This window comes from Hemicordylus capensis, chromosome 3 (assembly GCF_027244095.1).
Source record: "Hemicordylus capensis ecotype Gifberg chromosome 3, rHemCap1.1.pri, whole genome shotgun sequence".
Lineage (NCBI taxonomy): Eukaryota > Metazoa > Chordata > Lepidosauria > Squamata > Cordylidae > Hemicordylus > Hemicordylus capensis.
In genome coordinates, this window is record NC_069659.1 from 138522102 (window position 1) to 138544212 (window position 22111).

General features: G+C 41.4%; 1 protein-coding gene across 1 annotated transcript in view; it reads left to right on the forward strand.

Annotated features, from left to right (window-relative positions):
* The window catches only part of GCC2 (GRIP and coiled-coil domain containing 2), a 59271-nt gene that overhangs the window by 8263 nt on the left and 28897 nt on the right, over positions 1–22111 (forward strand). Inside the window, exons 6-12 of the mRNA XM_053309221.1 lie at positions 1499–3976; positions 9029–9089; positions 9986–10086; positions 16432–16530; positions 18025–18144; positions 21663–21827; positions 21911–22015. Coding sequence (XP_053165196.1) covers positions 1499–3976; positions 9029–9089; positions 9986–10086; positions 16432–16530; positions 18025–18144; positions 21663–21827; positions 21911–22015 — 3129 coding nt within the window. The remainder of the gene's footprint in view (positions 1–1498; positions 3977–9028; positions 9090–9985; positions 10087–16431; positions 16531–18024; positions 18145–21662; positions 21828–21910; positions 22016–22111) is intronic.

Here is a 22111-nt window from a genome sequence, read left to right on the forward strand (position 1 = left end):
TATAATTTCTCAAGATTTCCTAGTAAACAGAGAGGCATTTGCTAGCATGCAGACATGTGATAATATAAAATGGAGCATTCAAACACTGCATAAACTTTCAAGGAATCAATCACTTTATTCTAACGACTCCTGCCAGCTTTCTTATGCACTGCCTTCTCATTTTCCCACTCATTTAAATCCCTGATATGTATCTTGTCTTCCAAAATAATTTAGGATTTGCCATGCATTTTCTTCTACAAAGTATGTCCTGCTAAAACTTGATTTAATGTAAAATACTTTTAAGAATGATTCAAGCAGACTGCACAAAACTCTTGTGTCTTTAGAAACAATGAGTAGCATTCAGACTTGTAATAGAGTGCTACTCACTGGAAGTTCCTTCCATGAATGGAAAAACTGTTGCATTCACGCACGGGGTCATTCTGTTCACACAGAGATCCTTTGCACGAATGTAACACTCTTTCCAAGACAGAACATCTATTGATGGAACACTGCTCAACTTGAAGGTCTGGATGCTATCTGATATCTTGAAGTAGATCCATATTTGACCCTAAACTGAGGGGAAAAATATGTTCAGGGCTGGGATGGGAAGACTGGTGTAGATAGGGAAGATTACATCTAAGATTGCAGTTTCATGGCATGATGTTGGATGCCAATTTATTTATTTTTTTGGTCCACTTCTATTATGTTTTCTTTTAATCCTAATTGTGGGCACAATCCCTTTAAAAACCAAGGACTTACACAGCCCCTTGAAAGTGGAGGAAAGCAGGTCCATACCTCCTCTGCATGCTGCCACTTCCGTAATGGCGGCACTTCCCCCAGCTATGACCGCACGCTGTCGGGTTGTCTCCCAGCTGCCCCTGCCTGACTCTGGCACACATGTGCAATAGCATGCAGTCATAGCTGGGAGGAGCGCCACCATTACAGAAGTGGCAGCAAGCGGTGGAGGAGCAGGTATGGACCTGCTCTCCTCCGCTTTAAAGGGGCTATGTAAGCCCTGGGTATTAAAGGGATTGTGCCCATGATTTGGACGCTGAATCCTGTTTTGGAACATCGCTATTTGGTGCATATACAAGTATTCCTTGTTACTCACGTGGGTACCATTCCTTGCCTACTACCACAAGTAACAAAAGCACGAATAACGAGGCATTATACCTATGGGAAATGAGGAGTAAGGTTCCAGAATGGATGGAAAAGGTGAACAAATCTTGGGAAGAGAGTGGGGAAAGGCGAAAATAATTGCCTGATTCATTCTTTTCTTTAGTTAGTAATCTTGACGGAGTGTATGTGTGTGGTTCTGTTCTGATCTTTCGCTTTCCTTTCTGCTGTTTCTTTATCTTTTTTTTGTTGTTGTTGTTATTTAATTGACAGTTATGTAAAATGGGGTTAGTGTGTGTCTTAATTGGATGGTTTTGGTTTTGTTCTTTATTGAAAAATCAGTACAAATTTACTTTTTTTAAAAGCATATCATTTGATACCACCACTTCTTTTTTTTAATTAGGCTGCTGTTGCCAAAGAAGAAGATTTGCAGAAGAAGTTTGCACAATCTAACACTGGCTACCTGAAAGAAATTGAACGTCTTAAAACTGAATGTGTAACAGCACAGTCCAAATATAATGACTCCATCGCCATGCTACAGAGTGAATTGTATGCAGAAGTGAAGAAACAAGAACAGCTCACAGAACAGCTTGAACTTCTTAATAATAGGCAGGAAGAAAGAAAAAGAATACAGGAACAGGTCCAGAAAACAAATACTGACTATGAGCAACAGATCTTGAACCTTACAAAACAGTTAGAAGCTTCCAGTGAGGATAAGGAGGAAATTGTTAAGCTGCATGATGTTATTGAAAGCAATTCTCAGTGTTACCAAAATGAAATTGACAGACTAGATGAAGAATTGGAAAAACTGAAGACAACTCACCAAAAGGAGGTGTCAGAGTTGAGGCATCAGCTTGAAACTTCTGCTCACATATGTGAAGAAGAGAGAAATACCTTAGATCAGCTAAAGCAGGACTTAATAGAGAAGCACAGGGTAAAAGAGAAAAGCATGCAGGATGAATTGCATGCTTGTAAAGAGAACTATGAACATGAACTGGAATATATAAAGCAAACTTCACCTAAAAATGAAGAAAACCAAACACAGATTAGAAATGTACATATGGAAACAGAAATGGCAGAAAAAGTCAGGCACTTACAGAATTCTTTAAAAGAATTAGAATCTCAACACAGTATACTACAAGATGAATTAACCTATATGAATAACATTAAGATGAAACTGGAAGTGGAAGTCCAACATACAAAGGATGAATACTTTCATGAGCGGGAAGATTTGGAGTTCAAGATCAATGAACTACAACTTACCAAAGAGGATCACTGTTGTGTGATTGAAAGACTGAAATCAGAGCTTCAGGCAATAAGAGAACAACAACAAAATACCACAACAGAGCATAGTCTAGAAATTCAAGATCTGGTAGAAAAGCATGGAAGAGAAATCTGTGAGCTTAAACAAACTCTATTGTCAAATTCAGAGAAAGAAAAGAGGTTATTGTTTCTTGAAATACAGGATCTTAAAGAACAATGTCAAACGCACATGCAGGAGAAAGAAGAAGCAATTGCTGGTTACGAGAACTTGAGAGAAACGATGGAGACCCTGCAAGCTGAACTGGGAGAATCAGCTGGGAAGATAAGCCGAGAATTTCAATCTATGAAACAGCAACAGGCTTCAGATGTTGATGAACTACAGAAAAAGCTTAGAGCTGCATTCAATGAAAAGGATGTTCTCCTTGAGACAGTGAATAATCTCCGGGAAGAAGTGGAACAACTTTCCTCCACAAGAGAAGAGGTGGAAAAACTGAGGCATAAAATAGGCACACTTCAGGAGGCGAATGAGAAACTCATTACTTCACTACATCAAAAAGAGACTGCAATAAAAGAACTGGAAGAAAAGGAGAGTGTGCTTTCCTTGCGGAACAATAGCATCCTTGATGAAATGAAATGCTCCACTGAAGAAATTGAAAACCTCCAGGAAGAATGCAAAGTGGAACAAGGGAAGGTTGCAGAACTTCAGCAACAGGTTGAGGCTCTTAGGTTTTGCAACCATGAATTAGAGCGAAAAGCTGAGGAGTTAACAGAGAAACTGAAAGGCACTTCAGTGGAAAAGGAAGAGAACCAGCAAAGGATGAGGGAATTTGAACAACAGCTTGAAGCTCTTCAGCAAGATAGAGAGCATCTCTCATCTGAAGTAGAGACTCTTCATTGTGAAAATAGCAAAATAAAGGAAGAAAGAGACCGAACATGTAAGGAGCTGGAAACCATTGCTGTTGAAAAGGGAAACTGGTTAATGTCTAAAGAGCAAGCTGAACATTTAGAAATGAAACTGCAAATAGCCAATAAAGAGAGAGACCATTTAGCTAAGTTGCTTGATGAGGAAAAAGCCTTCAAATCACATCTCGTCAGTCAGCTGCATAGTTTCCTTGAGCAAATGGGCTCCAAATATCCAGATGAAAATAAAGAAGATAGTGTTGTGGATCTGCTGCAAATTGCAAATGAATCCTTGGCAAAAATGAAGGAAGAAAAGCAGAGCCTGAGTTCCCAGAAAGATGAAAATATTTTTCTGCAACAGGAGATGCGGAGGCTCCAGGAAGAAAGTACAGCTTGTTGTATGGAGCTCAGATCTCAATTGGATGACTCTGAAAAAGAAAAACGCCTTTTAAGAGAAGAGTTGGAGGGGGCTTTGTCAGAAAAGGAAGCTCTGCAGCTAGATATCCAGGAGTTGAAACATGCCAGTGAAAAAGTCAGGAATGAGAACAAAAATTTTCTAGCTCATATTGAAGATATATCTGCAAAATGTGCACTGCATGAAAGCAAAATAAAAGAGCAAGAGGAAAAACTGGAAGAAGAGCAGAAGAATCTAAACTTAATTCTAGAACAAAAAGAAACTGAGCTGAACAGGGTGCAAGCTGATCTTTCTTTGCTAAAGGTTAGGCTTATATTATTGAATTACTCTAATTTAATTCCTCAAGGTCCTTTGGAAGCAAAGTTGGGAATGTGCCCTATGTCATCAAGGAACATAATATTATTTGCCTTCAGATTAAGGGGGGTTAATAGGATTCAGCCAGTCTTGTAGAAATAAGCATGAATTACTCCTTTTGCAAACCAGAGTCCGCATTTTGATGGGTGACCATGTGTGAGCACTGTCTGCTGTAAGATATTCCCCTTGGGGGATGAGGTCATAACTCAGTGGTAGAGTATCTAGCAGATGGTCCCAGGTTCCATCCCTCTCAGCATCTCCAGGAGCTTTTCCGCATGGGGCTTTTAGAGCACTTTCGCATGCTGAGGGTTGAGATGCATTCATATCAGGATGGGATTTAGCCCCAATTAAGGACAGAGACAGAAAAGTACCGTTCATATAGCAAGCATAATTATTCAGATTTTATCTTTACAATTAGAGCTTAATGCGGAGAATCTGTGTCCAAAAATAGTTGCACTTTCTAAAACATTTTCCTGGGATACTCTGTCATTCTGATGTGTAGAGAGGCCCCACAGATAAAGCGGATCTTGATGAGATGGAGGTGTGGCTTTGCTGAGTGTCTGCTGACATGATAGCACCCTGGGCAGACTTGTTTCCTTTGCCCAGTAGTCAACTTCCGTTCATTCATTTCTATTTTTTTTCTCCTTTAATTTTTAAAATTGTTCCTACCTGAAGGGCCTGATTCATTTTTTTAAAAAACTAATTTGCCGGCAAACTAATTTAAAAGGTTTAAAAGAATGCAGGGATTTCCATCACAAGGTATCCATCACATACATGCACATACCTGCTCCTTTTCTACCTGTGCACTTAAATAAGAAGGAGAAGGCATGACACCTCCACCTCTGCAACCCCATTGGCCAGAAGGATGGCAGGGAGAGCATACAGTATGAACAATCCCTGCTTGGGGAAAATGTAGCGAAACATAATCAGACTTCATACGATATAGGAGTATGAATGGGCACAGCTTTGCTATGAATTATGCCTGAAAATGTGTATTTCTGCTTTGACTACTCTCATCCTAAGTCATTGGATGTTAGTTCACTTCCTTTTGCACTTTTATTTTATTTATATACCACCAGAGAGAGAGGAGGGTGGTGGTGTATATAATCCAAGTTACAATATAAAACTAAAATAAACAGTTAAAACTGGTTCACAGAATAAAAGCAATCCACAGTGTAAAACAATCAAAACGATTTAACAAAGTACAGTAAAACAATTTAAAAATTTAAAATAAAACAAGAAAACAGGAAAGCCAGTTTAAAAGAAAACAAGAAATCAAGAAAGGCCTAAGAAAACAGGTATGTATTAAGGGTCTTTTTAAAAGCAGTTGAAGATGGAGAAGCTCTTATTTTGATGGGTAGTGCACTCCAAAGCCCTGGGGCAGCTCTGAGTTGCCACCAGATGAGCTAGCAACAGCTATAAACAGACCTCCCCAGATGATCTTAATAGGCAGCATGACAAAGAAGGTAAACTCTTAAGTACCATGGACCTATAGCCATCCAGGGCTTTATAGGTAATGATGACCAGCACTTTGTATTTTGCTCGGAAACATATTGTCAGCCAGTGCAATTCTTTAAAAATCATTTTTATATAGTCCCTTTAGGTTGTCCAAGAGACCAACCTGGCTGCCGCACTCTGTACCAGTTGTAGTTTCCAGACTATATACAAAGATAGCCCCACATAGAGTGCATTACAATAGTCAAGCCTGGAGGTTACCAGCATATGTACTACTGTTTTGAGGTAATTTGCCTCCAGAAATGGGTGTAGCTGATGTTTCAGCCAAAGCTGATAAAAAGTGTTCCTGGCCCCTGCCTCAATCTGAGAAACCAGAGCGAATTTTGGATCCAGGAGCACTCCAAAGCTACCTGAACTTTCAGGGGGAGTGTAATCCCATCCAGAACAGACAAATCTAAACCATCTCTCAGGTCTTGACCCCCACAATCAAGAGCTCTGTTTTATTTGGATTCAGCCTCTGTTTATCCTTCATCCAGCCCATGACTGCCTCCAGGCAGGCATTTAGGGAAGTTATGCCATTTCTTGATGAAGTAGATAGATTTGGGTGTCATCAACATATTGATAACACCCTGCACCAAATTTCTTGATCTCTCCCAGCAGTTTCATGTAGATGTTAAAGAGCATTGGAGACAGCATGGAGCCTTGTGGAACTCCATACAGTAACTCTTGCTTTGCAGAGCAATAGTCTCCCAGTGACAACATCTGGAATCTACCCGAGAGGTAGGAATGGAACCACCCTATCCCACCTCCCTCAGGCGACCCAGGAGGATACCATGGTCGATGGTATTGAAAGCTGCCAAGAGATCCCAAAGAATCAGCAATCACACTCGTTCTGTCAATACCTAATTGGAGATCATCCATCAGGCCAACCAAGGCAGTCTCAATCACATCGCCTGCTTGAAGGCCAGTTTGAAATGTGTCTAGAGAATCAGTTTCCTCCAGAACTGTCTAGAGCTGAGAAGGCACCACCCTCTCAATCACCTTGCCCAACCATGGGCAATTAGAGACGGACCTATAGTTGCCTAACTCTGAGGGGTCCAATGTAAGTTTTTTCAAGTATGTTCTAATGATAGCCTCCTTAAGGCAAGGAAACATTCTACCCTCCCTCAGAGAAGCATTTATGATGTTTATCAGACCCTCTCCAATAATCTGATTGTTAGATAAAATAAGCCAAGTTGGGCAAGGATCAAGAGAGCAGGTGGTAGGATGCTAGTCTGAAACAGTTTGTCCACATCCTCAGGAGTCACAAACTGAAAGTGATCCAGTCTGACCACATAAGAGGAGTTGCTGGATACCTCCATAACAGACTCTGCCCTGTTTGTAGAATCCAGTTCAGCCCAAATATGAGAGATTTTGTCTGTGAAAAAAATAAAAGCATCATAGCTGATAACAGATGGTTCCAAAATGGGATTCAAGGGGGAAGGGGCTTGTACTAGCCATCTCACAACCCTACACAACTCTGCTTGGTATGAACTTGCAGATGCAATGGGCAGAAAAGATTGCGTCTTTGTTGCACATATTGCCAGAGCATAGATAATCAGATGTGCTCTATGTTGTAACCTGTTGGATTCGAGTAGAGTCCTTCATTCACACTCTAGACATCTACCTCACGACTTCAGCTCCCTTAATTCTTCCGAATACCACGGGCTAAGTTTGAAACAGATCAGAGAGGATGCTTAGGAGTGATTGTGTCTACTGCTCTAGCTAGTTTGTTCCAAGTTTGCACCAGAGCATCGACAGAATTATCGACAGAGCCAACTCAAAACCCTTCCAAGGCTTCTTGGAATCCTATTTCCAAAGAGCCCCTGGTGGCGCAGTGGTAAAACTGCCGCCCTGTAACCAGAAGGTTACAAGTTCGATCCTGACCAGGGGCTCAAGGTTGACTCAGCCTTCCATCCTTCCGAGGTCGGTAAAATGAGTACCCAGAATGTTGGGGGCAATATGCTAAAAAATCATTGTAAACCACTTAGAGAGCTCTGGCTATAGAGCGGTATATAAATGTAAGTGCTATTGCTATTGCTATTGCTATTTAATCCAATAATCTTCTCCGGTGGACCAACCTAATGGATCCTTCATCTCCACAGAGGTGGAAATCCTACCTTAACAAGATGGTGATCCGTTCATTACAGTGAAGAACATAACAGGAGTCCCCATCCATGAAACACCACCCTGATCAGAGTAACAGACCAAACCAATAACCCCATAGTTGTCATGTTCACTATGAACTCCTGAGCTGCTCCTGATAACCTGGTCCCATAGTGAACATTGATGTCCCCCACTACCAACAATTTGGGTGACTCCAATGCCAACCTTGCAACCAGGTCTGTCAGCTCAGTTAGGGACTTGGTTGAACAATGAGGTGAGCTGTACACCAACAGTAGTCCTTTAGTTTTGGGAGATAACGTAATAACAGCCCTGCTCGATCAGGCCCAAGGCCTATCTAGTCCAGCATCCTATTTTACTACGTGGCCCACCAGATGCCTCTGAGAAGCCCACAGCAAGAGGTGAGGGCATGACCTCTCTCTTGCTGTTGCTCCCCTGCAACTGGTGTTTAGAGGCATCTTGCCTCTGAGGCTGGATGTGGCCTATAGCCACCAGACTATTAAGCATTGATAGACCTGTTCTCCATGAATTTGTCTAAGCCCCTTTTAAAGCTATCCATGCTATTGGCCGTCACCACATCCCATGGAGAGAACTCCATAGATTAATTATGTGCTGTGTGAAAAAGTACTTCCTCTTTTCGGTACTAAATTTCCTGACTTTCAGTTTCATGGGGTGACCCCTGGTTCTAGTGTTATATAAGAGGGAGAAAAAATTCTCTCTGCCTGCGCTCTCTCTACTCCCTGCATAATTTTATACACCTCTATCATGTCTCCCTGTAGTCACCTCTTTTCTAATTGATTGGAATACTTCCAGTATTCTTTGCTTCTAGGCTCTAAATTCTGATAACTCAGTAAAGAAAATCTGCTGTTTTAATTTAATAATCTTTCAGGGTTTCTGCATAAAGCAGAAACTTATTGCTACTGTGATATATTCTCTCTCTCTTTCTCTTTCAATAGGACGAACTAGAAATAGCTGTCACAAATGAATGATGCTGCATTTTTAATGTAAATGCCTAGATATTCAAGTGGTATTATTCGTATTAGAACTCATCCTATAACTTTAAGAGTTTTAACTGCTTCTCTTTGTAATATGGAAACAAATAGCAAGATGTTGTTACAATATGAGCCCAGTCTTACATTTTGCTACATAGCAGAACAGAACATAAGATCAAGGCTCATTCCCTTGCTGTACCTTTAGGAGCAGGCACTACCCACTTTGCAGCAACAGCTATCAGTGTTGTTGCTTCCGTATTGAAGTCCCTAAGTAGCAGTAAAGTGCTGGGGGGGTGAGTTTCCAGGTTAAGCTCTGCTTTGCTTATCTCACAAGAACTTCAGACAGGATAGTCTTAAGCTCCCCATGTTATTTATTTTGTTTACAATGCAGAGTTCTGTGGAAGAGTCTTCAGTTAACAGTGACCAACAATCATCAGAAATACAAAAAATAGGTAATTCTTAAATATTTGCTTCCCATTTTGCTTTGTAAGTAGTTATCAATATGCAACATGTTTTTTCATTGTTTCAAGACTCATGTTTTCTGACATTAATAATGAAATATGGAGAATATGCAAAAATAATTGCATTTGTTCCTGAAGTCTGTTACAGGGTTTTATTTTTAACTAGTTGATCCAGTGCAGAGCATCTGCGCCCCTAGTTCTCCCATTCTCTCCCCCCACCCCTTCAGCTTCAGTCTGTTTTCCCCCTCCCAGTCCGCTTTCCCTCGCTCGCTGGTGTTTTCCCTCCCTGCCTGCCAGACAGCTGGCCGCTGCCTCCATTTTCTTCCCTATCCCCGTCACTATCCAGGCAGCTGCCCGTAAATTCTTGCGAGCACTGCCACACGTGAGATTAGCGACAGTTACACCTTGGAGAAATATATATAAAGAAGATGGCTTTCGCTCACCATGCCTACCAGCATGAGTTCTGGTCTGTTTTCTTCCACTTCCTTGTGGCTAAATAGCACTACAGGTACATCTATTGATTTATTTAGTGCTATTTGGTGTACAGATGAAAAGATGGTTTTGTGTCCCAAGGAGGCTGATTTAAGGGACTTCCCTCCACTTCTACAGAGTGTGAGTGGTCTTGCAGCTGCTTGAAGTAGTCAGGATGTCAGCCAGTAAGAGTTTTTTTTGAGTGAGCATAAATAGGGTCAGGCCATGTACAACAGAGCAATGTTGAAATCTGTAGTGTGTGTGTGGAATAGTATATAAAATGTTTTCTTGTAATTTCAGTTTGACAGTCTGTATAAATACTGAAGCTTATACATTTTTAATAAATGCTTATTTCATATTGCAGAAATATTTTTTGTGCCCCCTGATTTTAAAGTGACTTGTGTGTGTTTGTTTAGTGAACTTGGAAAACCAACTTAAAGAAAAGGAAGAAAAATTAAATAAATTTAAAGCTGTTGCTGTGAAATTAAGGAAAGAATTGGATTCTAGCAAAAAAGAGGTAATGTACATCAACACATATACATGATTCCATTCACAATGAGGTAATTGTAATGTGACAGTGGGACCATGTATTTTAAGTCTTTTAAGGCCTGTTTTTGAATTCTATTTGTTCCAAGCAAGATAGACATTTTTGATAGGTGTTTTTTAAGCCTGTGCAAAGTTGGATCGGTAATATCAGAAATAGTCAAATTTTTGTCCAGGCCAGAGAGAGTTCAGACACGACTTCACAGAGACTATTTTGGGTCAGACTTCTCCAACCTTGTTTGGAAGATACCTGAGCATTTTAGAGCTTCAAAATAGCGGCAAGAATCTGCTCCCTGCCCCTGCCCCAATCACGGCTGAGGCGGAAGGGAGGCACTTGCTGGCATCTCTTTGCTTGCCTGCCCATACATTTATTTTTAAACTTTTCAAAGTATTTCACCTGCAATTGTATTCACAATTTAAAGCGAAAGCATAGATTCTCTGAAGTTACATGATATCTCCTGAGATTCTTGGATGTTAGTTCACTTTTCTTCCACATTATCTGTGAATATAATTTCTTGGTTTTTTTAAAAAATCCATGAATGGTTGGATTCACTTCTAATTAAATATGTGCAGTCCAACTATCCTTGCCTTCCTGTGTGCAAACTTTCAGAGCTTTCAGGCTAGCCAGGGTTTTTTCCGTGATTTCCCTATAGACTTCTATGGAGATTTTATTTATTTATTTATTTTGCTGATTTTACCGATTCTGACTTTCTAAAGGATCCAAAAGAACCTGAACTGTGACACCCCCTACTTTGGATAATGCACATGCCTAGTGTTTATATCTGATTGGAGCTTTCATTGCATTTTATCTTGAGTTTCCTTCCTCTGGAGGAAGAACTTCTTGCCACCGATCATAATATCTTTATCCACAAAAGGGAAACATAGGATACAACTCATTATAAAGTTCCACTGGATTCTATTTTGTCTAATCCTGTGTTTAATATATTTATTACTGGATATAATTATGTGGGGATCTGGAGTTAGTTGCCATTGGTGTGTTGGCGACATCTGGGCTCTTTACTTCTTATTTGACCCTAGTCAAGTAGTCTCCGTTTTGACCAAATGTCTAGAAGAATGAATGCAAGTCAGCTTGAGAAGATGGTGGTGATGACTGACAGGGTTAGAAACCAGGAATAGGTAGTTCACAGTTCACTGCAGGGTTTCAGCCACATCACATATCATTTTTTCTATATGGTGATAACTTGTGTGTGAAGAGAACATTTACCCCATTTGTGTGTCAAGCTGGTGTATAGATTTTTTACAATGAACGGGAAGTGGAGTGGCTGTGGTCTACAAGAATAATATTCCCCTTACCAGGATCCCTGTTAGAGTGTCAGACCATATCGAATGTGTGTACTTAAGTTTGGGGACCAGGGATAGACTGGGACTTCTGTTGGTGTACCGATTGCCCTGCTGCTCAACGGAGTCCCTAACTGAGCTCTCGGACTTGGTGTTGGAGTCCCCTAGGCATGTGGTGCTGGGCAACTTCAATGTTCATTTCGGGACCAATTTGTCCAGGGCGGCTCAGGAGATCATAGCGGCCATGACAACTATGAGCCTGTCTCAAGTGGTCTCGGGACCGACGCACATTGCAGGTCACACGCTTGATTTGGTCTTTCACTCTGATCAGGGTGGTTTTCTGTGGGTGGGGACTCCTGTGATTTCCCCATTGTCATGGACGGACCACCATCTGGTTAAGGTTGGACTCACAGTCACAACCCACCTTCGCAGGGGCGAGGGACCTATTAGGATGGTCCGCCCGAGAAGGTTATTGGATCCGATAGGATTTCAAGGTTATTGGATCCGATAGGATTTCAAGAAGCCTTGGAGGGATTCAGTGTTGGCTCTGCTGGAGATCCTGTTGATGTCCTGGTGGAGAATTGGAACAGCAAACTCACCGGGGTGGTAGGCATGATTCCTCTTAAGCGTCCTCTCCGACCCACTTCAGAGCTGGCCCCTTGGTATACAGAAGAACTACGGGGGCTGAAGCGGCGAGGTAGACAACTGGAGTGCGGCTTGAATCCGACAGATTGCAACATAGAGCTCATTTGAAGACCTATGCTCAGGCGATACGTGCAGCAAAGAAGCAATTCTTTTCTGCCCGTATTGCATCCGCATGTTCACATCCGGCGGAGTTGTTCAGGGTTGTGAGAGGGCTAGTATGTTCCCCTCCTCCCTTGAATCAGAATTTGGAACCATCGATTACCCACTGTGATGTGTTTAATGAATTCTTTGTGGGGGAAATCTCTCGTATTCGGGCCGACTTGGATTTCGTCTCCACATTTACTTCAGTATCTGATGTGGAGGTATCCAGCGACTCCTCTTATGTGGTTAGGTTGGATCAGTTCCAGTTTGTGACTCCTGAGGATGTGGACAAGCTGATTGGAACGGCCTCCCAGCTTGAGAAAGACTTGGAGGAAACTGATTATCTAGACCCATTTCAAACTGGCTTTCGGGCTGGCTATGGGGTGGAGACTGCCTTGGTCGGCCTGATGGATGATCTCCAACTGAGAATGGATAGAGGAAGTGTGACTTTGTTGGTCCTTTTGGACCTCTTGGCGGCTTTTGATACTATCAACCATAGTATCCTTCTGGAGCATCTGAGGGAGTTGGAAGTTGGAGGCACTGCTTTGCAGTGGTTCCGCTTCTACCTCTCGGGCAGGTTCCAGATGGTGTCCCTTGGAGACTGTTGTTCTTCAAAATCTGAACTCTTGTATGGTGTCCCTCAGGGCTCTGTATTGTCTCCGATGTTGTTTAACATCTACGTGAAACCGCAGGGAGAGATCATCAGGATATTTGGTGCTGGGTGCTGTCAGTATGCTGATGACACCCAAATCTATTTCTCCATGTCAGCATCATCGGGAGAGGGCATAACCTCCCTAAATGCCTGCCTGGAGGTGGTAATGGGCTGGATGAGGGATAACAAACTGAGACTGAATCCAGATAAGACGGAGGTACTCATTGTGCGGTGTCGAAACTCGAGAGACGATTTTGATCTGCCTGTTCTGGATGGGGTCACACTTCCCCAGAAGGAACAGGTACGCAGTCTAGGGGTGCTTCTGGATCCAAGTCTCTCCTTGGTGTCCCAGGTATCAGCTTCAGCTGATACGCCAGCTATGTCTGTTTCTTGAGATAGACGACCTCAAAACAGTGGTACAACTGCTGGTAACCTCCAGACTGGATTACTGTAATGCGCTCTATGTGGGGCTGCCCTTGTACATAGTCCAGAAACTACAGTTGGTCCAGAATGCGGCAGCCAGGCTGGTCTCTGGGTCGTCTAGGAGAAACCATATGGCTCCCGTATTGAAGGAGTTACACTGGCTGCCGATATGTTTCCGGGCAAAATACAAGGTGTGGGTCATAACCTATAAAGCCCTAAACAGCTTGGGCCCTGGGTATTTAAGAGAACGTCTTATTCGTTATGAATCCCACCGCCCATTGAGATCATCGGGAGAGGTCCGTCTGCATTTGCCTCCGGCTCGTCTGGTGGCTACTCAGGGACGAGCCTTCTCCGTTACTGCCCTGAGGCTTTGGAATGCTCTCCCTAGTGAAATGAGAGCCTCCCCTTCTCTGACAACTTTTAAAAAGTCTTTAGAGACACATCTGTTCACCCAGGCTTTTAACTGATATCATTTTGATTGTTTTAATGTGGTTTTCAGAATATTGTTTTAAAATTTTAAATTGTGTTTTAAATTTCTTGCTTTTAAATTTTTTGTTTTTGTTTTAAATTAATGTTTTACTTTTTAATCTTTGTAAACCGCCCAGAGACGTAAGTTTTGGGCGGTATAAAAATATGATAAATAAATAAATAAATAAAATAAAATAAATAAATAAATTTTTTCAGAGCCAATGCAGTTCTCGCCTTTGGGGCATCTTGGTCTCATAGTTGTGCTTGGAAAGGCAAGTTGGATAGACCTGATTTTTTCTAGAGATGTGCAAAACGTTTCAACTTGAAAAGGGCCATTTTCAGTTCAAAACAAAACACCCTCTAAATAAAGCTCCAAACAAAACTACCCCATTTTGATTTGAAATGTTTTGACATTTTGAGTGCCTTTTTGGAGGCCTGTTTTTCCCTTGCTGATTAGAATTCTGGCACTGGCTTCCACTTGGCTTCTGATCTCCTTGCTTCTTGGTTGGCTTGTTGTCATACAAATCAAGTGTTGTCATGGGCAATTGCATCCCCATTGGCTGTGGGGAAGGAGGAGGGAGGGGGAACACAAAAGAATGGAGTTCCAAGATGTATTCAAAGGGACTGGGAGGCAGAGAGAGCCCTTATAGTGTGCCTCTTTTGAGTCAGATACATCAGGAGTGGAGGAAGGAATCAAGGAACATTTTGGCTGACGTTGCTCTAGTTGAGCATATGGCTATGCTTGCTGCTAAGGGTGCTGCTGCTGTGGCAGCTGTTGCAATGCTAGGAAGTAACGTAGGAGTCATAACTGTGTGTGAGGGAGAGCAACTTGTGCCAATGATGTTACTGAAGTGCAGGCACTGTGACTGGCAGTGGATTCTGGATCAGTGATTCCTTTTTGACCATTTTTGAACTGTGTTTGAAATATATATTCTGTGTTGGGAGGAACAGATTCCCTTTTGCAGTGTTTTTCAAGGCAGGGTTGCAAAATGCATTGCAAATTGCAATGCAAAATTTGTGTGTGCACTCTGAGTGCAGCTTATTCCGGCCTTAGGGAATAATGGGGAAACTCAAAACTCCAAATTTTCCCCTATGGGTAGCTTCTAGAGACACCAAAGTGGGTTGGGTAGTAGGGCATGATGAATAGGGATGTGCATAAACTGGTCCGGAGGCCATGTTAGAGGCCTCTGAACTGATTCGAATGGGGTCTGGTCCAGTGCCGGCGGGGGGTGTTTATTTAAGGGCGGGGGGTTGCACTTACCTCTCCTGCTGGTTTTCCCCCGCCGGCGGCAGGCTCACACACACTTATGACTTCTGGTATTTCCAGCTAACAACGGGGGCAGGGGCGGCAGGGAGGAACGCTGCCGCCCCAAAATCATTTTAGAAAAAGGGAGCCCCGGCTGGGGGAAAGCAGCAGGAGGGGTAAGTGCAACCCCACCCCCCACCGTTAAAGGGAGACCCCCGCCGGCACCAGACCATGCCTCCGCAGTTCTGTGCACTTCCCTAATGATGGATGCTACCTACCATCCAAACCACAAAAGAAAAATGGGCAAGCAGGCAATTTTAAATAAATTTTAACCTTTTCCCCAAAACCCCTTAGGATCCCCCCCAAATCCTATGGGGGCTTTGAGTAAAGGTTAAAAATTTGTTTAAAATTGCCCTGTTGCCCATTTCTTTTGTGGATTGGGCACCCATCATGCACTACCACACAACCCACTTTGGTATCCCTAGGAGCTACCCATGGGAACCAATGGGGTGTTTCAAGTTTCTCCATTGTTCCCTATGGCTGAAACACTCAAAATGTTTCAAGTTCTGTTCTGTCGAAACAACCAGTTCGACTGCTGTTTTGACAAAATGTTTTGGCCATCCGTGTTTTGTTTTGAGCTTGAAACAAACCGCAAATCTGTTCCGTGCAGTTCCCTATTTTGGCACAGCGGGGAAATAACTTGATTAGAAAGCCAGAGGTTACCAGTTCAAATTCCAGCTGGTATGTTCCCCAGACTATGGGAAATGGCTATATCGGGCAGCAATGATATAGGAAAAGATGATAAAAGGCATCATCTCCTACTGCTCTGGAGATGGCAATGGTAAACCCCTCCTGTATTCTATCAAAGACAACCACAGGGCTTTGTGGTTGCCAGGAGTCGACATCGACTCGACGGCACACTTTACCTTTAAAAGGATGTGACATCTTCTCTAGAAGACAAAAGGTTAGTATAGAACTTGGTGGCTTGCTGACAGGAGTAGCTGTTGGAAACACATCAGTACTCTGCATTGGTTTCCTTTACTGGCTTCCTTTATTCTGGAACAATTCAGTAAGTTTTAATTTTAAAACCCATATATTATTTGGGTTATTGTAGACGCTTTAGAATATTATTCCCTCCCCCCTCTGAGACCATTAAGAGCCATCCAGTATATTATCTTAAATATATGATCCATGCAACATATTCATAAATAAATGTGTCATTCTGGTAGTCTCTGTGATTGTATCCTAATCACAGAAAGCTGTATAAGGCCTTTCTATTCTAAGTGGCATTTAGAAACAGAAGTTGAGTTTTCAATTGTGTTTTTAATTCTCAGTCATACATAGTTTGACTTAAACATCTTAGTAGTTGTGAGTCTTCTGGATGTAGCAGCATGCAAATATAAATAAATATTGTAATTAACAGCTATGTCTGTCTTTGCACTTAGGTGCAGTCACTTAGAGACGAGCTGGAGGTAGCAAAACTGAAGAGAGAACAGCTATCTACTTCAATGAGAGATGTCATTCAGGGCGCAGAGAGCTATAAGGTAAAGTACAGGTGCTTATCTTCGTGAGTGCTTGATATACTTGAAGCAGTTACTCATGGTTTCTCTGTGTTGATCTTGTTCAGTTGTCTGTGTTGCAGACTTGTTTAGTTTCATGGGGCTTGTACTGACCTATCTGTCTGTTTTTAAAGCTGCTGTGGAATTCTAAGTGAGTGCTATATTTGCAAATGAATTGTGCTGTGCAAAAAATGCTACTAGAAGCGTTGCTGGTGTAGAATTTCTTCCCCTAGTGTAAAAGCAGATATTTTGCTCTTTTACTGCTTGGATAATCACTTCTTACATTTTTACTTTTTTGTTTTGTTTTATTTTAATGCTCTGGAAATGTGCACAAAAATCAAATGCTGAAATTCAGGTGGTATTTCACGCGAGCCAGCTGCAAAACGGACCTGCCTGGTATTCCCATCCCCATTCTCATTAAACAGAAAGGAGGGAGCAGGGAGTAAATCAAGGACCCCAAGTATAGGTCTCCTTAGCCATTGCTTGGTAACTGTAATGCTGATGTGTACGTTAACTCAGATGACAATCTCCACACATTTTGTACCTTATATTTTCCTTATATTTGCTTGATTTCAAAGCAGTTCAATTTTGTGTTCAAATACAGCTTTGCTGCTACTTTCCTGGTCAATGCTGCAGGTTGATTGGTTAAATCAAATTTAATTTAGCAGTGATGTGGAAAAAAACTTGGGCTTGGATCCAAGAAACCCTACCTGGAACTCCACTTGTGGAATGGAGCTTTCCTGGCTTTCCTCTCCTGCCATAGCTTCCTTGCCCCCACTTAAAAGCCGCTTTAGGTAGCAGGATTCTTTTGAACACTGTGGAATGAGACACAGGGGACTATAATGAGAAGGGGACATTAGATGGGGAACCTCCCCCTTGCGTCACGTGAAAGAGCCTTCTGTTTGTGCTATTGCTTTATTCGATTCAAGCCATAATGTAAACTCCTTAGTTCTCTCATTAAAATGCCATTTCTTTATATTAAAAAACAACAAAATTTTAAAAAAGAGAAATTGCTTGCTTCTTGATCTGAAACATTTGCATTAATATATCTCACTATAACCAGGTGTGTGATGGTGGTAGTGAGGATTGGGTTTACTGTATGGTGAGCTTTATACATGACTTGCCCTATATGAAACAGACATTTGTGGTCTGATTTAAAGGAGCCCTGATTTAAAGGAGCTTATGATTTGAATCCACACTAAGAAATGTTCAGCAAACTGCCACCTATCGTGCCAGTACATTGTGACAAAACATTTTACACCACCATTGCAGGAATATAACAATGAAGTTTCAGTGTGATACACCAGTACTAATCTTTCATATGGGTTGCCAGAAAATAAAATCTAGGCTATTTCCTTGAGAGGAAACTCTTTCTTCTCCCTAGGATATTTCTTATGTAATAATAAACAATAAGAACTTACATACCACATTAAAAGATATAGATCTCCAAAGTTTAAAATGATTTGTTTGTGTTCCTAGAATCTCTTAACAGAGTTTGATAAACAGGCAGAACAACTGGATTTTGAAAGAGAGCGAACTCGTAACTTTGAACATCATATAGATGACCTTAAAAGACAACTGGAGTCTTCAACTCAGCAGGTACTGCTTATATATGGTACATTGTATATGGTACATTGCCGTCCTTTCTGTCCAGAATCTCACAATACAGAGCAAGTGGTGAGCCTGTTCTTATATGGGACATGTATTATGTGTGTTGATTTCCTGATCATCCTGAGGATCATTTTTTATATTGGAGAGAAAATGAATGTTCTGTAATCAGTGCATCTGGATGAAAAAAGAAATCTAAATCCATTGTATAACCAGAATTTGAATGTATGTATGCACACTCGATAGGAAAAACAGTATTAAATTGTAATATAACCAGTGAAACACATTACTTACATTATCATTGTAATGCAAATCCCAGAAATGTGTATTCCACTTTGCTACTCTCTCTCTCTCTCTGCTTTTTGTTTTGCTTTGAGACTTGCTTATATAACTGGACATCTCATGCATTTTTCAGATCTTTAAGTACTCAGCTGGGAGTAAGTCTCTGTTCTTCCAAATGTTTGCTATAAATATTTTTAAAAGGTTCCAATAAGCTGTCCGAGGGTCATGTTCCCTTTAAGAATTCAAACTATTTAGGAAAACCCCCATGTACAGCCAGTATTCATAGTGTGAATATCATGGGACTTCCTTGCCTGATATATACTCATTGAAAGTTTACACTCAGTTGTGGTTTCTTCATGAGTATACACCAGGCAAAATAGATGGTTGTGTAATCTGCCTGGTTAGGGTGCATGCGTGGATCTTTTCCGCATGTATGGATCTTTTCCCCTCTACAATATTACACACCCTTGTAAGGAAAACATCCTGTGTGAAGTGTTCCTATGACTTTGGCACATTTTCTGAAAAAGCCCAATTGTATAACCAAAAAGCCTTTGTCGATTGACTGAAGTCCTTTAAGAACTCAATCAAAAGTGTGCATAGCACACCAAACTGATCTGAAGGTGTTTTTGTTTTAAAGTGAAAGTGTATTGATTTTGCTTATTTATGTCCTTTTCCATTTTGCTGGGCATGGATTCTAGGGGTGTGTACGGAACTGGGAAGCCCATTTCAGTTTGAATCAAATAGGACTCGAACCAAACTGGGCCCAGTTTGTTTCCATGCGTCTCAAACCAGGCCCCAGTTCAGCTCGAGGCCTAACCAATTTGGTCCTGGCTCAAAGGGCGGCGGTTCTATAAGTTTAAAATATATTTAAACTTATAGAAACAGTACCAGCAGCCTCCGGGTGGTACTGTCGCGGCCATGGGAGGGTCCCCGAGGGTTTTTCCTCACCCGATCTTCGGGCCAGTTCATCCTGGTTTTGGTTCTTGTCAGCCCTCTCCTGGTTCATGGTAGCCACTTTGAAGGCCGCTGCGCATGCACACTGGCTATTTCACACACACACACACACACACACACACACACACACACACACACACAGAGTGCAGCTGTTGCAGCACCACCCGGAGGCTGCCGGATCTGGCCATAGGTTTTTTTAAAGTTTGTTTGTTTGTTTGTTTGTTTGTTTGTTTGTTTGTTTGTTTGTTTGTTTGTTTGTTTGTTTAAACTCACAGAAACCCTGAGCTGGCCCAGGTGGTTCATTCAGCTCAAAATTGAAGCGAACCGAACTAAGCTCTGTTTGGCTCAAGGGCAAACCATCAAACAGGCCATTTGATGGCGAACCGGCTTGACCTCTAGCCACTTCATACATCGGATTGTGGAAGAAGCTGCCTATTCTTATGAGTGATGCTGGAGGGTGATTGATGATTACCACCCCACGCATCACAACTTTTTTCTCCCATCTCTTTAACCTGGAGGAGGGGAGTTGGGAGAATAGACATGGTGTTAATGCATAGGTAGGCTGTGTGGGAGACAGTTGACAGGAATGAGGAAATTTCAGTTTGTTTTGTTTGTTTGTTTGTTTGTTTGTTTTTTGTGGAAGGGCAGTAGAAAGGAAAATTTAACTGGGGGGCATTCAGAGGTGTTGTGACAGGAAGATGAAGGAATTTGGGGATGGGCTCCAAGATTAGGGAACAAAGTTTGGTTTGGCAACTTGGATCCCCCTTGTGCCGTGAACTCTTTCTGTGATCTTGGGCAAGTTGCTTGTCCATCTAGTCCAGCACTTTGTTTCCAACAGTGACCAACCAAATGTTTCTGGGAAGTATACCAGCAGGATATGAGGGCAACAACATTCCACTGGAACATGGTGGTTCCATTTCTCTATCATATTGAATAGGGCGGACTGCCATGAGCACATTCGTTTGTTTTGTTTGTATTTGTATTTATATCCTGCTCTTCCTCCAAGGAGCCCAGAGCACATGGTTGTGTATATCCTTACAAGAACCCTGTGAGGTAGTAGGTTAGACTGAGAGATCAGTGACTGACCCAGAATCACCTAGTGAGTTGCATGGCTGAATGAGAATTTGAACTCGGGTCTCCCTGAACTTAGTCCAACGCTCTAACCATAGTACTACACTGGCTCCACACAGTTGGAGTAGAACAGGAAATGATATTGATATGGCGGGGGTGGTGGGGTGTGGTGGGGTGGTTTCATACCCATATTTGTGGGAGGGCATCAGTTGTCACTGGGCAAAGAGGCACCTTTTTACCATGGTGATTCTCTTTATTTATCAGAGGAAGAGTAACTGACCCTATCCACCCCCAGCACAGTACCTCCAGTGACTGTTACTGGTGTCTGTCTTCTATTTCTTTTTAGATTGTGAGCCCTTTGGGCTCAGGGATCCATCTTATTTATTTCTGTATTATTTCTCTATGTAAACTGCTTTGGAAACTTTTGTTGAAAAGCAGTATATAAATATTTGTTGTTTTATTTCTATGTTTTATTTCTTTTATTTAACAATAAATGGAGAAAAGATCTTGGAAAATTCTGAAACGGAAAAAATCTAGCATTATTTTTCCACAAAGGGATACAAATTTTCATCTTTGTTTAATAAAGATTGCACAAATTATTATTTTTAAGTAATGGGTTATGATGTAGGCAGTTGATCTTTTTTTCCTGTATGAGATGGAAATGTTCCAAAATAAATCAGTTTTGTAAGATACTGTATGGATAAGGGACACTGCTGTATTTGTTTAGCACAAATGTTTATGGACTAATCCATATTTTCATACATTTGTCCTTAAAAATATTGTAATTATGAATATTTGTTCTGATGGAACTAAATGATACATCATGCCTATAGATGTATCTTAAATTATAAATCTTGTGTACAGTGGTTTTCTTGCTGTATAACATTGTCAGTGTGGACTAACTGTTTCTGAACAGAACTAGAGTAATTAGATCACTTAACATTTACATAGAATTGTACATAGGCAAGTTCACCAGTCACTGGAGCATCCAGAACTACATCCAGTAGTAAAAGTTGAAAAGTTTGGGACTTTCCATTTCTAAACCAGCCTGTTTTAAACTCTAATTTGTGAGAAGTTTCGTTTTGCTTTGGGCTGTATGCAGTTTGCAGATGGCATTTTGGTAGAAACTCTGATAGGCAAAATAGTGCAACTGAATATTTTTTTAATATAACTATGCTAACTTGTTGCTAATATCATTTTAGCAAGACCAGTTGCACTCTGCTAATGAAGACTTCTTGACTCGAATTGGAGCTCTGCAGTCTAACACTAAGCTGTTAGAAACTCAGCTATTAGAAACACAGAGAGCCAAAGCAAAAGTTGACAAGGAACTTGAGGCCGAAAAGCTTCTAAAAAACCAAAAGATAAAGGTAAACTGCACTTTTATGAAAATGAAGCTGGTTTTTTTTAAACACAAGTTATTTTATGAATAAAGAGCACTTCAATTTTGCAGGACCATACCAGCGCTGTAAAAGAAGTTGAAGAACTGCAGACACAACTTCAGAAAGAAAAGAAGCATCTTCAGAAAGTGTTGGAAGAGCTGGAGTGGGCAAAGAAGGTAGGGCAGTGATGGTTATATTAATATTAAAATGGCCATTGCTGAATGGCAAAAGTGCCTATCTGTTGCAAGAAACGAGGGAATAACAAAGGCCAT